This window comes from Centropristis striata, chromosome 10 (genome assembly GCF_030273125.1).
Source record: "Centropristis striata isolate RG_2023a ecotype Rhode Island chromosome 10, C.striata_1.0, whole genome shotgun sequence".
Classification (NCBI taxonomy): domain Eukaryota; kingdom Metazoa; phylum Chordata; class Actinopteri; order Perciformes; family Serranidae; genus Centropristis; species Centropristis striata.
Genome location: NC_081526.1, coordinates 39324609 through 39337319, shown reverse-complemented (window position 1 = coordinate 39337319; position 12711 = coordinate 39324609). Strand labels below are relative to the sequence as shown.

General features: G+C 42.6%; 1 protein-coding gene across 1 annotated transcript; it reads left to right on the top strand.

Moving 5' to 3' along the window:
• On the top strand, positions 1–8676 carry nup35 (nucleoporin 35). The gene is made up of 9 exons (XM_059343411.1): positions 1–326; positions 1095–1250; positions 1620–1759; positions 1848–1899; positions 4811–4919; positions 5019–5088; positions 5802–5930; positions 7545–7679; positions 8349–8676. Exons 1-9 carry the CDS (start codon positions 314–316, stop codon positions 8424–8426), a joined length of 882 nt encoding a protein of 293 aa, XP_059199394.1. The 5' UTR covers positions 1–313; the 3' UTR covers positions 8427–8676.
• Positions 8677–12711: the final 4035 nt, after the last annotated feature.

Below are 12711 nucleotides of genomic sequence, written 5' to 3'. Positions count from 1 at the left end.
CATCTTTATGACGACACCTGAACGCGCCGGAAGTTGAGGCTCGTTAGCTGCATTGGTTTCTCGGCTTCTAACAGCAGCAGCTCTGAGCTCCAGAAACAAGCTCCTGTGGGCTGAAATATCCTTTTAAATCACTTATCTTTACCTACTAGGATGCTGTGAGTCAGCAGCTATCTTCACTCTACTCGTAGTTTAAATATCAGGGAGTTAAAGGGAGTAATCCGTTAGCTTTGCTAGCCGCGTTAGCTCGCCGGCCCTTTCTCCTGGTTTTGGCGTCACTTCCTGCTTTTGAAACTCGCGGCCAGAAGATCCAGAGATGGAGCTGCAAGGTAAAGTCTCTATCTGATCACTCTTTCAGCTTATTGTCATATTCTGCTGTTATTTATAAGGTAAAGTGTCTATTGTTACAACCTGTTAGCTCAGCTCCTTTATTTCCCTTTTATTACATTACAACCATGTGAGGTTAATGAGCTCGTTATAACTGTTTCAGTATTTATTATGTTCACCCAGACTGACAGCGAGCCAGAGATCTGACTGTATAAGTCACTGTCATTGTTACATTTACTGATCCTGATCCAGGATTTAGTCTGGACCATTAAACCAAATGTTTCTCTTTTTACAGTTGCAAGAAACAGTCTGGGAACCCTTTGAAATGACCCAGTTTTCTGCATTCATTTGTCATAAAACGTGATCTTATTTGCACCGAAGTCTCAAGTACAGACAAACACAACATGCCTAACCTAATACCACACAAACAATTATAATATTTCATGTCTTTTATTGAACACATCCATTAAACATTCAAAATGATGGTGGAAACAGTAAGTGAACCCTTTGGCTAATGATTCCATTAAGAGCTAATTGACAGTATCAGTCAAAAATAATTGCAATCGTATATTTTTTCCAAATCATGCAGCCTGACCCTTTTCCCAAGCTGCGACCAAATGTTATTACTTGTGGGACAAAATCAACGAGCAGATCCAAAATGTTTCCTCCAGCAGGAAACTGAGACGTGACTTTACATTTCATGAAGTGAAATAGAAAACAGAACTTTTCTGGAGCCAGTTGAAAGCAGTCTACCTGTCTCTGCCTCTCAGTGGGAACTGAACCCATGACCCTGGGCTCCCCCACCTCCCCCAAGCCGACCCCCGGGGCCCAGTTCCTCCCCGGCTTCCTGATGGGGGACCTGCCGGCTCCAGCGACGCCCCAGCCTCGAGCCTTCAGCCTGTCCATGCCCATCATGGAGAGCACAGGTACGTCTATCATGGAGAGCACAGGTACGTCTATCATGGAGAGCACAGGTACGTCTATCATGGAGAGCACAGGTACGTCTATCATGGAGAGCACAGGTACGTCTATCATGGAGAGCACAGGTACGTCTATCATGGAGAGCACAGGTACGTCTATCATGGAGAGCACAGGTACGTCTATCATGGAGAGCACAGGTACGTCTATCATGGAGAGCACAGGTACGTCTATCATGGAGAGCACAGGTACGTCTATCATGGAGAGCACAGGTACGTCTATCATGGAGAGCACAGGTACGCCTGCTGCAGCAGCACACCTGTCTGATGTTGTTTCCTCTGCACATGATGATGATGAGTGTGTGTTGTGCTGCCCAGGAGGAGGAGGAGGAGGAGGTCACGGCTCGCCCCCAGTGCGTGTCGTTCCCACCCCCAAAGATAAGAGTGGCGCCCCGCCGGTCCGCAGCATCCACGACGACCTGGTGAACGTAGCCACGCCCCTCAACACACACATCCACGTGAGTTCACTCAGGAAACAGGAAGTCAGAATGTTCTGATGATAAAATGTGATCAAAGCATTTAAAATATGAATGTTTCTGTTCTCAGTCGTGTTCAGTTCTGCAGTCTCCTCTGGCTGCACGAGGAGCCTCCACGCCAGGTAAACACTGATACTATCACTATCACCATCACCATCACCATCACTATCACTATCACTATCACTAGCACTATCACTGACACTATCACTATCACTATCACTAGCACTATCACTAGCACTAGCACTATCACTATCACTGACACTATCACTATCACTATCACTATCACTAGCACTAGCACTATCACTGACACTATCACTATCACTATCACTAGCACTAGCACTATCACTGACACTATCACTATCACTATCACTAGCACTATCACTGACACTATCACTATCACTATCACTAGCACTATCACTGACACTATCACTATCACTATCACTGACACTATCACTATCACTAACACTATCACTAGCACTAACACTATCACTATCACTATCACTAACACTATCACTATCACTAACACTATCACTATCACTGACACTATCACTATCACTATCACTGACACTAGCACTATCACTGACACTATCACTGACACTATCACTGACACTATCACTATCACTGACACTATCACTATCACTAACACTAACACTATCACTAACACTATCACTAACACTGACACTATCACTAACACTATCACTAACACTATCACTGACACTATCACTGACACTATCACCATCACTATCACTAACACTGACACTATCACCATCACTATCACTATCACTGACACTGACACTATCACTGACACTATCACCATCACCATCACTATCACTATCACTATCACTATCACTGACACTATCACCATCACCATCACTAACACTGACACTATCACCATCACTATCACTATCACTGACACTGACACTATCACTGACACTATCACCATCACCATCACTATCACTATCACTATCACTATCACTGACACTATCACCATCACCATCACCATCACCATCACTATCACTATCACTATCACTATCACTGACACTATCACCATCACTATCACTATCACTGACACTATCACCATCACTATCACTAACACTGACACTATCACCATCACTATCACTAACACTAACACTATCACTGACACTATCACCATCACCATCACTATCACCATCACTATCACTAACACTAACACTATCACTATCACCATCACCATCACCATCACCATCACCATCACCATCACCATCACCATCACCATCACCGACACTATCACCATCACTGACACTATCACTATCACTATCACTATCACCATCACCATCACCATCACCATCACCATCACCATCACCATCACCATCACCATCACCATCACCATCACCATCACCATCACCATCACCATCACCGACACCATCACCATCACCATCACCATCACCATCACCATCACCATCACCATCACCAACACCAGCACCAGCACCAGCACTAGCACTAGCACTATCACTATCACCATGACTACAGCTGGTAGAGTCTACAACAGGTGCTCATACTACAGCTGATGGTTTAAAACATCATCTATAGAAATCTAGCTGGTTACATGTGTATGTGACAGGTGTTTCAGTTTCAGGACATTTTCCCTGCAGTAAATAAGTTCTGCTCCTCTCAAAGTACACAGAACTCCAAAATGTCTTTTGTGCAGAATAACACAGTTATAAAGACATAAATCGACTTCTTCTTTTTTTCACAATAAATGGAAAAATGTAATCTCTTTAAACAAAACTTCCCCAAGTGCCCACACGTGTTCCACATATTGGAAAAAAATGTGTCACCACATGCTACACATATTGAACTATTGACCTTTCACTACTTCCAGCCTCTCCTGTCCTCTCCTCTCTGCTCTGTGTAAACAGCCTCTCCTGTCCTCTCCTCTCAGCTCTGTGTAAACAGCCTCTCCTGTCCTCTCCCCTCTGCTCTGTGTAAACAGCCTCTCCTGTCCTCTCCTCTCTGCTCTGTGTAAACAGCCTCTCCTGTCCTCTCCTCTCAGCTCTGTGTAAACAGCCTCTCCTGTCCTCTCCCCTCTGCTCTGTGTAAACAGCCTCTCCTGTCCTCTCCTCTCTGCTCTGTGTAAACAGCCTCTCCTGTCCTCTCCTCTCTGCTCTGTGTAAACAGCCTCTCCTGTCCTCTCCTCTCAGCTCTGTGTAAACAGCCTCTCCTGTCCTCTCCTCTCAGCTCTGTGTAAACAGCCTCTCCTGTCCTCTCCTCTCTGCTCTGTGTAAACAGCCTCTCCTGTCCTCTCCTCTCTGCTCTGTGTAAACAGCCTCTCCTGTCCTCTCCCCTCTGCTCTGTGTAAACAGCCTCTCCTGTCCTCTCCTCTCAGCTCTGTGTAAACAGCCTCTCCTGTCCTCTCCCCTCTGCTCTGTGTAAACAGCCTCTCCTGTCCTCTCCTCTCTGCTCTGTGTAAACAGCCTCTCCTGTCCTCTCCTCTCAGCTCTGTGTAAACAGCCTCTCCTGTCCTCTCCCCTCTGCTCTGTGTAAACAGCCTCTCCTGTCCTCTCCTCTCTGCTCTGTGTAAACAGCCTCTCCTGTCCTCTCCTCTCTGCTCTGTGTAAACAGCCTCTCCTGTCCTCTCCCCTCTGCTCTGTGTAAACAGCCTCTCCTGTCCTCTCCCCTCTGCTCTGTGTTAATTTTCAGAGTTTTTGTCCTCTAGACTGTCAGTCTGAGTCGAGTCATTCAAGGCTTCCCAGTTCTGCTGCAAAGTGCAGTTTGTTTTTTTTACAGAATCTAATTAGTAAAAAAATGATTATTTTTTGGTACATTTTTAACTAAGACATTTTTTTAAAGCTTAGGTTTGTTTATTTTACTGACAGTAGCATCACACATGACCTGTCCAGGGGTTCAGGGAATAATATAGAAGGACATTTGTTTACTAAATTGAAGTGTGTTTTAATATATGGTGATAGTTTGATTCACAATCTGACATCTGACATGTCATCCTGCATCCCCCTCTCTGTCCTGCTGCCTGTCTGTCCACCTGTCTGTCTCCAGGTGTGCAGCAGGTGTGTCTGTCTCCAGCTCAGGTGGATCCTTTCTACAGTCAGGGAGAGTCTCTGTCATCAGACGACCAGCTGGACCAGACCTGGGTCACCGTGTTCGGGTATTTATCCTGCAAATCTAATATATATATATTCTCCTTAATATGTCCTCAATACATATACATGAACTGTGTGTGTGTGTGTGTGTGTGTGTGTGTTAGCTTTCCTCCAGCCTCGGCCTCCTACATCCTGCTGCAGTTCGCTCAGTATGGAAACATCCTCAAACACACGGTGAGACACAAACAAACAAACAAACAAACAAACAAACAGAACGACAGAAAGTTATTTATCTCCGGTCCTGACGGACTGGATCCTGCTGGACCAGTCTCTCACTGGACCAGTCTCATACTGGACCAGCCTCTCTCTGGACCAGTCTCATACTGGACCAGTCTCATACTGGTCCAGTATGAGACTGGTCCAGTCTCTCTCTGGAGGTCTGCAGCCAGACCCTCCTGAAGCTTTCAGCTAAACGTGAAGTCTGCCCCCTGGTGGCGGCTGCTGGGAACTACACACAAACAACATGGCAACCAGATAAAACAGACTGAAAAAAGAGCAACATATTTATTGACCGTATTAAAATTCGTACCGTTTTTTAAATTATTATATTATTACTCCTTTTTTTTTAATCATTCAATTTCAATCACTCCTCATTTATTTAATTTTTATAATTGTTTTTATGGTACTTAATTGGTTTTATGGTACTTATTTACATATACTATGTATTCATTAGTCTAATGTTAAATAGGATTATAACAGGAACATAAGTCTAAACAAATCTATTATCATTATAAGCATTTCCACCATGTACTCTCATTATACTTTGTGTTTTTTATTTAAAAGATCATTTTTAAAAAGGTACATATCTAAATCCCCTGGTATTTTAATACTGTAACGCTCAGCTTTAGACGTGTATTGATCTAAATGTATGTATTGATTGATGACAGATGGCGTCTCCTGGGAACTGGATGCACCTCCAGTATCAGTCGAGGCTTCAGGCCAGGAAAGCTCTGTCCAAAGACGGGAGAGTGTTCGGGGACGCCATCATGGTGGGCGTGAAGCCCTGCATAGACAAGGTGAGCGCCATCTTTACCCGCCGCCGCCGCCTCGCTGCCCTCTGATTGGTCCTCCCAGTCTGATTGGTCCTCCTCCCAGTCTGATTGGTCCTCCTCCCAGTCTAATTGGTCCTCCCAGTCTGATTGGTCCTCCCAGTCTGATTGGTCCTCCTCCCAGTCTGATTGGTCCTCCCAGTCTGATTGGTCCTCCTCCCAGTCTGATTGGTCCTCCTCCCAGTCTAATTGGTCCTCCCAGTCTGATTGGTCCTCCTCCCAGTCTGATTGGTCCTCCCAGTCTGATTGGTCCTCCCAGTCTGATTGGTCCTCCTCCCAGTCTGATTGGTCCTCCTCCCAGTCTGATTGGTCCTCCTCCCAGTCTGATTGGTCCTCAGTCTGATTGGTCCTCCTCCCAGTCTGATTGGTCCTCCTCCCAGTCTGATTGGTCCTCAGTCTGATTGGTCCTCCTCCCAGTCTGATTGGTCCTCCTCCCAGTCTGATTGGTCCTCCCAGTCTGATTGGTCCTCCTCCCAGTCTGATTGGTCCTCCCAGTCTGATTGGTCCTCCTCCCAGTCTGATTGGTCCTCCTCCCAGTCTGATTGGTCCTCCTCCCAGTCTGATTGGTCCTCCTCCCAGTCTGATTGGTCCTCCTCCCAGTCTGATTGGTCCTCCTCCCAGTCTGATTGGTCCTCCTCCCAGTCTGATTGGTCCTCCTCCCAGTCTGATTGGTCCTCCCAGTCTGATTGGTCCTCCTCCCAGTCTAATTGGTCCTCCCAGTCTGATTGGTCCTCCTCCCAGTCTGATTGGTCCTCCCAGTCTGATTGGTCCTCCTCCCAGTCTGATTGGTCCTCCTCCCAGTCTAATTGGTCCTCCCAGTCTGATTGGTCCTCCTCCCAGTCTGATTGGTCCTCCCAGTCTGATTGGTCCTCCTCCCAGTCTGATTGGTCCTCCTCCCAGTCTGATTGGTCCTCCTCCCAGTCTGATTGGTCCTCCTCCCAGTCTGATTGGTCCTCCTCCCAGTCTGATTGGTCCTCAGTCTGATTGGTCCTCCTCCCAGTCTGATTGGTCCTCCTCCCAGTCTGATTGGTCCTCAGTCTGATTGGTCCTCCTCCCAGTCTGATTGGTCCTCCTCCCAGTCTGATTGGTCCTCCCAGTCTGATTGGTCCTCCTCCCAGTCTGATTGGTCCTCCCAGTCTGATTGGTCCTCCTCCCAGTCTGATTGGTCCTCCCAGTCTGATTGGTCCTCCTCCCAGTCTGATTGGTCCTCCTCCCAGTCTGATTGGTCCTCCTCCCAGTCTGATTGGTCCTCCTCCCAGTCTGATTGATCCTCCTCCCAGTCTGATTGGTCCTCCTCCCAGTCTGATTGGTCCTCCCAGTCTGATTGGTCCTCCCAGTCTGATTGGTCCTCCCAGTCTGATTGGTCCTCCTCCCAGTCTGATTGGTCCTCCCAGTCTGATTGGTCCTCCTCCCAGTCTGATTGGTCCTCCCAGTCTGATTGGTCCTCCTCCCAGTCTGATTGGTCCTCCTCCCAGTCTGATTGGTCCTCCTCCCAGTCTGATTGGTCCTCCTCCCAGTCTGATTGGTCCTCCTCCCAGTCTGATTGGTCCTCCCAGTCTGAATTCTCTGTCTCCTCCTCAGAGTATGATGGACAGCAGTGCAGCCGTGGCGTCTCCTCTCTCCACCTCCTTCTCCTCCTCCGTGCTCCCCTCCACTCCTCGCTCCGCCATCAGGCCGCTCAGCGCCGCCTACAGGAGCTCCGGCAGCGACTACCAGGTCACCTCACCATTTATTTCCTCTTTAATTAAACATCTGAACCCTACACTTGGTTCGCCTAAAAATGATTCAGTTATTAGAGGAGTTAACAGAAATTAACATTTGTTTACATATGATGTTCGTCATACATGAAGAATTCCTGAGAGTTTATATATTTTCTAGAGTAAATAATAATTTTAGAGTGAAAAATAATAATAATAATAATAATAATAATAGATGAATACAAAGAAAATAGTAAAGAAATAGTACACATCTGTACCTGCCAATACATTTAAATTAAAAAACATTTAAAATAATATATTTTTTTATGTAATTTAATGAAACAACAACATACATTTCAGAGCTGAATACTGTAATCTAATTTCTGCTCTTGATTTCTGATTCTTCAGGTTATTCTTTCTAGTTTTTAACTCCTAATTAAAACTTTTGACTTCTAACTGTTAAATGATGGAGCAGGTTTCAAAGCTGTAATTCTTATTATTCTGTTTATGTTTCTGATGTGTATTCAGATGTTGAAATGCATAGAATAATACGTTTTGGAGCAAGTGTCTGTTTAAAGTGGAAGGTTTTCATGATATGTTTTAGTATTAGTTGCCATAATGTCAAAATCAAACAGTGTGTGTGTGTGTGTGTGTGTGTGTGTGTGTGTGTGTGTGTGTGTGTGTGTAGGTCGTAGCAGACAGACAGACGCCCAGGAAAGACGACAGTTTGGTTTCCAAAGCGATGGAGTACATGTTCGGCTGGTGACATCACAACAAGCCTCAGAGAACGGAGAGGTGAAGCCACGACAGATGGAGGAACTGATCACTACACTGAGTGTGTGTGTGTGTGTGTGTGCGTGTGTGTGCGTGTGTGTGTGTGTGTGTGTCTGCTGAGGTGGAGGATCTTTCTCTTTATTCTTTTATAATCAGTGTTTTTTAATGTTTTGTCTCAATAAAGTTTCTCTGATTTGAAGTGAAGTGGAGGTGAAGTTTCCTCAGCAGCCACATGGCGGCGCTGTTCCCTTTACAGACACACACACACCACACTTAGAAAACATCTCGTCTCCAACCACAACATAGTGGATGGAAATGTTTTGCTATTTCTCTTGTTGTTGCAGTGAGAACATATGAGGGTTTATAAACTTAGTCACCAAATGTGTTTTAGCCACCTGGAAAAAGTAAATTTCAGTTTTTTAAGATTTTCTATTCTTTCTTCTAGGCCACCAGAGCAAGGTTATTATAGTTAATGAAAACTAACAAAATAACTAAAACGAGAATTGAAAAAACATTTTCGTTAACTGAAATAAAAATAAAAACTAGAGTTTTTAAAAAAACGATAACTAACTGAAACTGTATTGTGTGGTTACAAAACTAACTAAAACTAACTAAAATTATCGTGAAAATGTCCTTAGTTTTTGTCAACTTTTTTCATTCATAATTCAGTGTTTCTATTTGAACATGCAACACATGGTGAATATGTTTACTGAGACTGGGATGTTTACACTAGAACCAAAATACAAAACACCCAGAACTGTAAGAGTTAATAACCTTATTGGGGCTGAGATGATAAACCAAAGGAAATAAAGGAAACATTTATTATGACCTCTTTGAATCTGGCACCAACACATAGCCCATTACAAAAACACTAAAACTAACACTAAAACTAATAAAAACTAAACTAAAACTAAGCATTTAAAAAAATAAAAACTAAACCAAAACTAGCAAACTCACTCTAAAAACTAACTAAAACTAACTGAATTTGAAAACAAAAATTCACAACGAAATTAAAACTAAAACTAATGAAAAATCCAAAACTATTATAACCTTGCACCAGACTCTATTGGCATTCTAGACAGTTATTTTACTTTGCAAACAGATAATGGGGGGTAAGATATAAGAAAAAATATTACAATACACAATCAGCCCAAACCTGCTCAAGTCTTAGTAATATCTGACTTCAGTCATATTATTCTGTCCAACAGGTGGTTTCCGAACAGGAACCTTTATAAGAAAAGCTTCATAAAGCTATATTCCGTTTAAAGGCGGTGCTTAATGACAGGATTATGTAATGTCTCCCTCTCACACCCTCTTCTAACAAGTTGAGCAACATTTCTTCAGTAGGTAGGGACGCGGCCTACTGGGAAATACTGTACGTCACTGAGTGAGTAATGGATAATAATGACTAATCAAGTTGACACAAGAGACAGACAGACGGGTGCAAATAAATGCTGATGTTCCTGCATAACTTGACTAAGAGGCTCAGACGAGTTCAATGATTTCTGCTTGGAGTGAAACAATAAACATCAAAAGAGCTTGAAGACATGAGTGTGACATTGATTTATCTCAGTCAGGTTCTTGGTGGACACAATTATCTTTTGCTGAATTGAAAAATACAAATTTTCATTCCACTAAAGCACTAATACAACGCTGTAAGAAATACTCAAAACCTTACATAGTTAAAGTATGCATAATAAAATATATATATATATGTATAAAGTATTCTCAGCAAAATGTTCTGAAAGTTTCTGATGTGAAAGTCGTCAACGTGCAGTAAAATGTTCCCTGTCAGAGTTTTACTATTGTTTCTGGATTAATATTACTGATGCATTAATGTGTATGTTGCATTTTCCTGCTGCAGATATTTCAGGTTGTGCTCATTTGAACTCCTTTATATCCTGTTTGGTGGGTTTAATCCACAGTGATGCACCATATTCTGTAAGAAAATCATATGATTATTTCTCTTAAAAGTCAACTTTTCATGGTGTCATAAAAACTGCCCTGTTTTCAGGTTTGTGAAGATGATTTTTCCAGCTGATCCAAGGGGTCTGGAAAGAAAGGTTGGGGAAAAAACTAATCTGAAAGCTGTCAGACAAATGTACAGTACAGGCCAAAAGACACACCTTCTCATTCAATGCGTTTCCTTTATTTTCATGACTATTGACATTGTAAATTCATCAAAACTATTAATGAACACATGTGGAATTATGTTCTTAACAAAAAAAGTGTGAAATAACTGAAAACATGTCTTATATTCTAGTAAGCAAAGGGTGGTTACTTTGAGGAATCTAAAATATAAGACATGTTTTCAGTTATTTCACACTTTTTTGTTAAGTACATAATTCCATATGTGTTCATTCATAGTTTTGATGAATTTACAATGTAAATAGTCATGAAAATAAAGAAAAACACATTGAATGAGAAGGTGTGTCCAAACTTTTGGCCTGTACTGTATAGTAGGAAAAAGTAAAATATTTACTCTCGAGAATTAAAGAAGTATAGCATGTATAAGTATCCTAAATGTGTACTTGAGTAAATGCACTTCTGACATTCCACCACTGTCATGTTTTACCTGAGCAGTGATGTCATGTTTTACCAGAGCAGTGATGTCATGTTTTACCTGAGCAGTGATGTCATGTTTTACCAGAGCAGTGATGTCATGTTTTACCAGAGCAGTGATGTCATATTTTACCTGAGCAGTGATGTCATATTTTACCTGAGCAGTGATGTCATATTTTACCTGAGAAGTGATGTCATGTTTTACCTGAGCAGTGATGTCATATTTTACCTGAGCAGTGATGTCATGTTTTACCTGAGCAGTGATGTCATATTTTACCTGAGCAGTGATGTCATATTTTACCTGAGCAGTGATGTCATGTTTTACCTGAGAAGTGATGTCATGTTTTACCTGAGCAGTGATGTCATATTTTACCTGAGCAGTGATGTCATGTTTTACCTGAGCAGTGATGTCATATTTAACCTGAGCAGTGATGTCATATTTTACCTGAGCAGTGATGTCATATTTTACCTGAGAAGTGATGTCATGTTTTACCTGAGCAGTGATGTCATATTTTACCTGAGCAGTGATGTCATGTTTTACCAGAGCAGTGATGTCATGTTTAACCAGAGCAGTGATGTCATGTTTTACCTGAGCAGTGATGTCATATTTTACCAGAGCAGTGATGTCATATTTTACCAGAGCAGTGATGTCATGTTTAACCAGAGCAGTGATGTCATGTTTTACCTGGGCAGTGATGTCATATTTTACTTGGGCAGTGATGTCATATTTTACCTGGGCAGTGATGTCATATTTTACCTGAGCAGTGATGTCATATTTTACCTGAGCAGTGATGTCATATTTTACCTGAGCAGTGATGTCATGTTTTACCTGAGCAGTGATGTCATATTTTACCAGAGCAGTGATGTCATGTTTAACCAGAGCAGTGATGTCATGTTTTACCTGAGCAGTGATGTCATATTTTACCTGAGCAGCGATGTCATATTTTACCTGAGCAGTGATGTCATATTTTACCTGAGCAGTGATGTCATGTTTTACCTGAGCAGCGATGTCATATTTTACCTGAGCAGTGATGTCATATTTTACCTGAGCAGTGATGTCATGTTTTACCTGAGCAGTGATGTCATGTTTTACCTGAGCAGTGATGTCATATTTTACCTGAGCAGTGATGTCATATTTTACCTGAGCAGTGATGTCATGTTTTACCTGAGCAGTGATGTCATGTTTTACCTGAGCAGTGATGTCATGTTTTACCTGAGCAGTGATGTCATATTTTACCTGAGCAGTGATGTCATGTTTTACCTGAGCAGTGATGTCATGTTTTACCTGAGCAGTGATGTCATATTTAACCTGAGCAGTGATGTCATATTTTACCTGAGCAGTGATGTCATGTTTTACCTGAGCAGTGATGTCATATTTAACCTGAGCAGTGATGTCATGTTTTACCTGAGCAGTGATGTCATGTTTTACCTGAGCAGTGATGTCATGTTTTACCTGAGCAGTGATGTCATATTTTACCTGAGCAGTGATGTCATGTTTTACCTGAGCAGTGATGTCATGTTTTACCTGAGCAGTGATGTCATGTTTTACCTGAGCAGTGATGTCATATTTAACCTGAGCAGTGATGTCATATTTTACCTGAGCAGTGATGTCATGTTTTACCTGAGCAGTGATGTCATATTTAACCTGAGCAGTGATGTCATATTTTACAGAAGCCCTGAACCGCAAGTGAAGAAATTTTTTTTTGAGATGTTAT

Coding starts and splice junctions, on each gene's coding strand:
- nup35 (XM_059343411.1), top strand. Junction 1,251..1,619: donor GCCCATCATGGAGAGCACAG/GTACGTCTATCA, acceptor TGTGCTGCCCAG/GAGGAGGAGGAGGAGGAGGT. Junction 5,089..5,801: donor GAAACATCCTCAAACACACG/GTGAGACACAAA, acceptor GATTGATGACAG/ATGGCGTCTCCTGGGAACTG.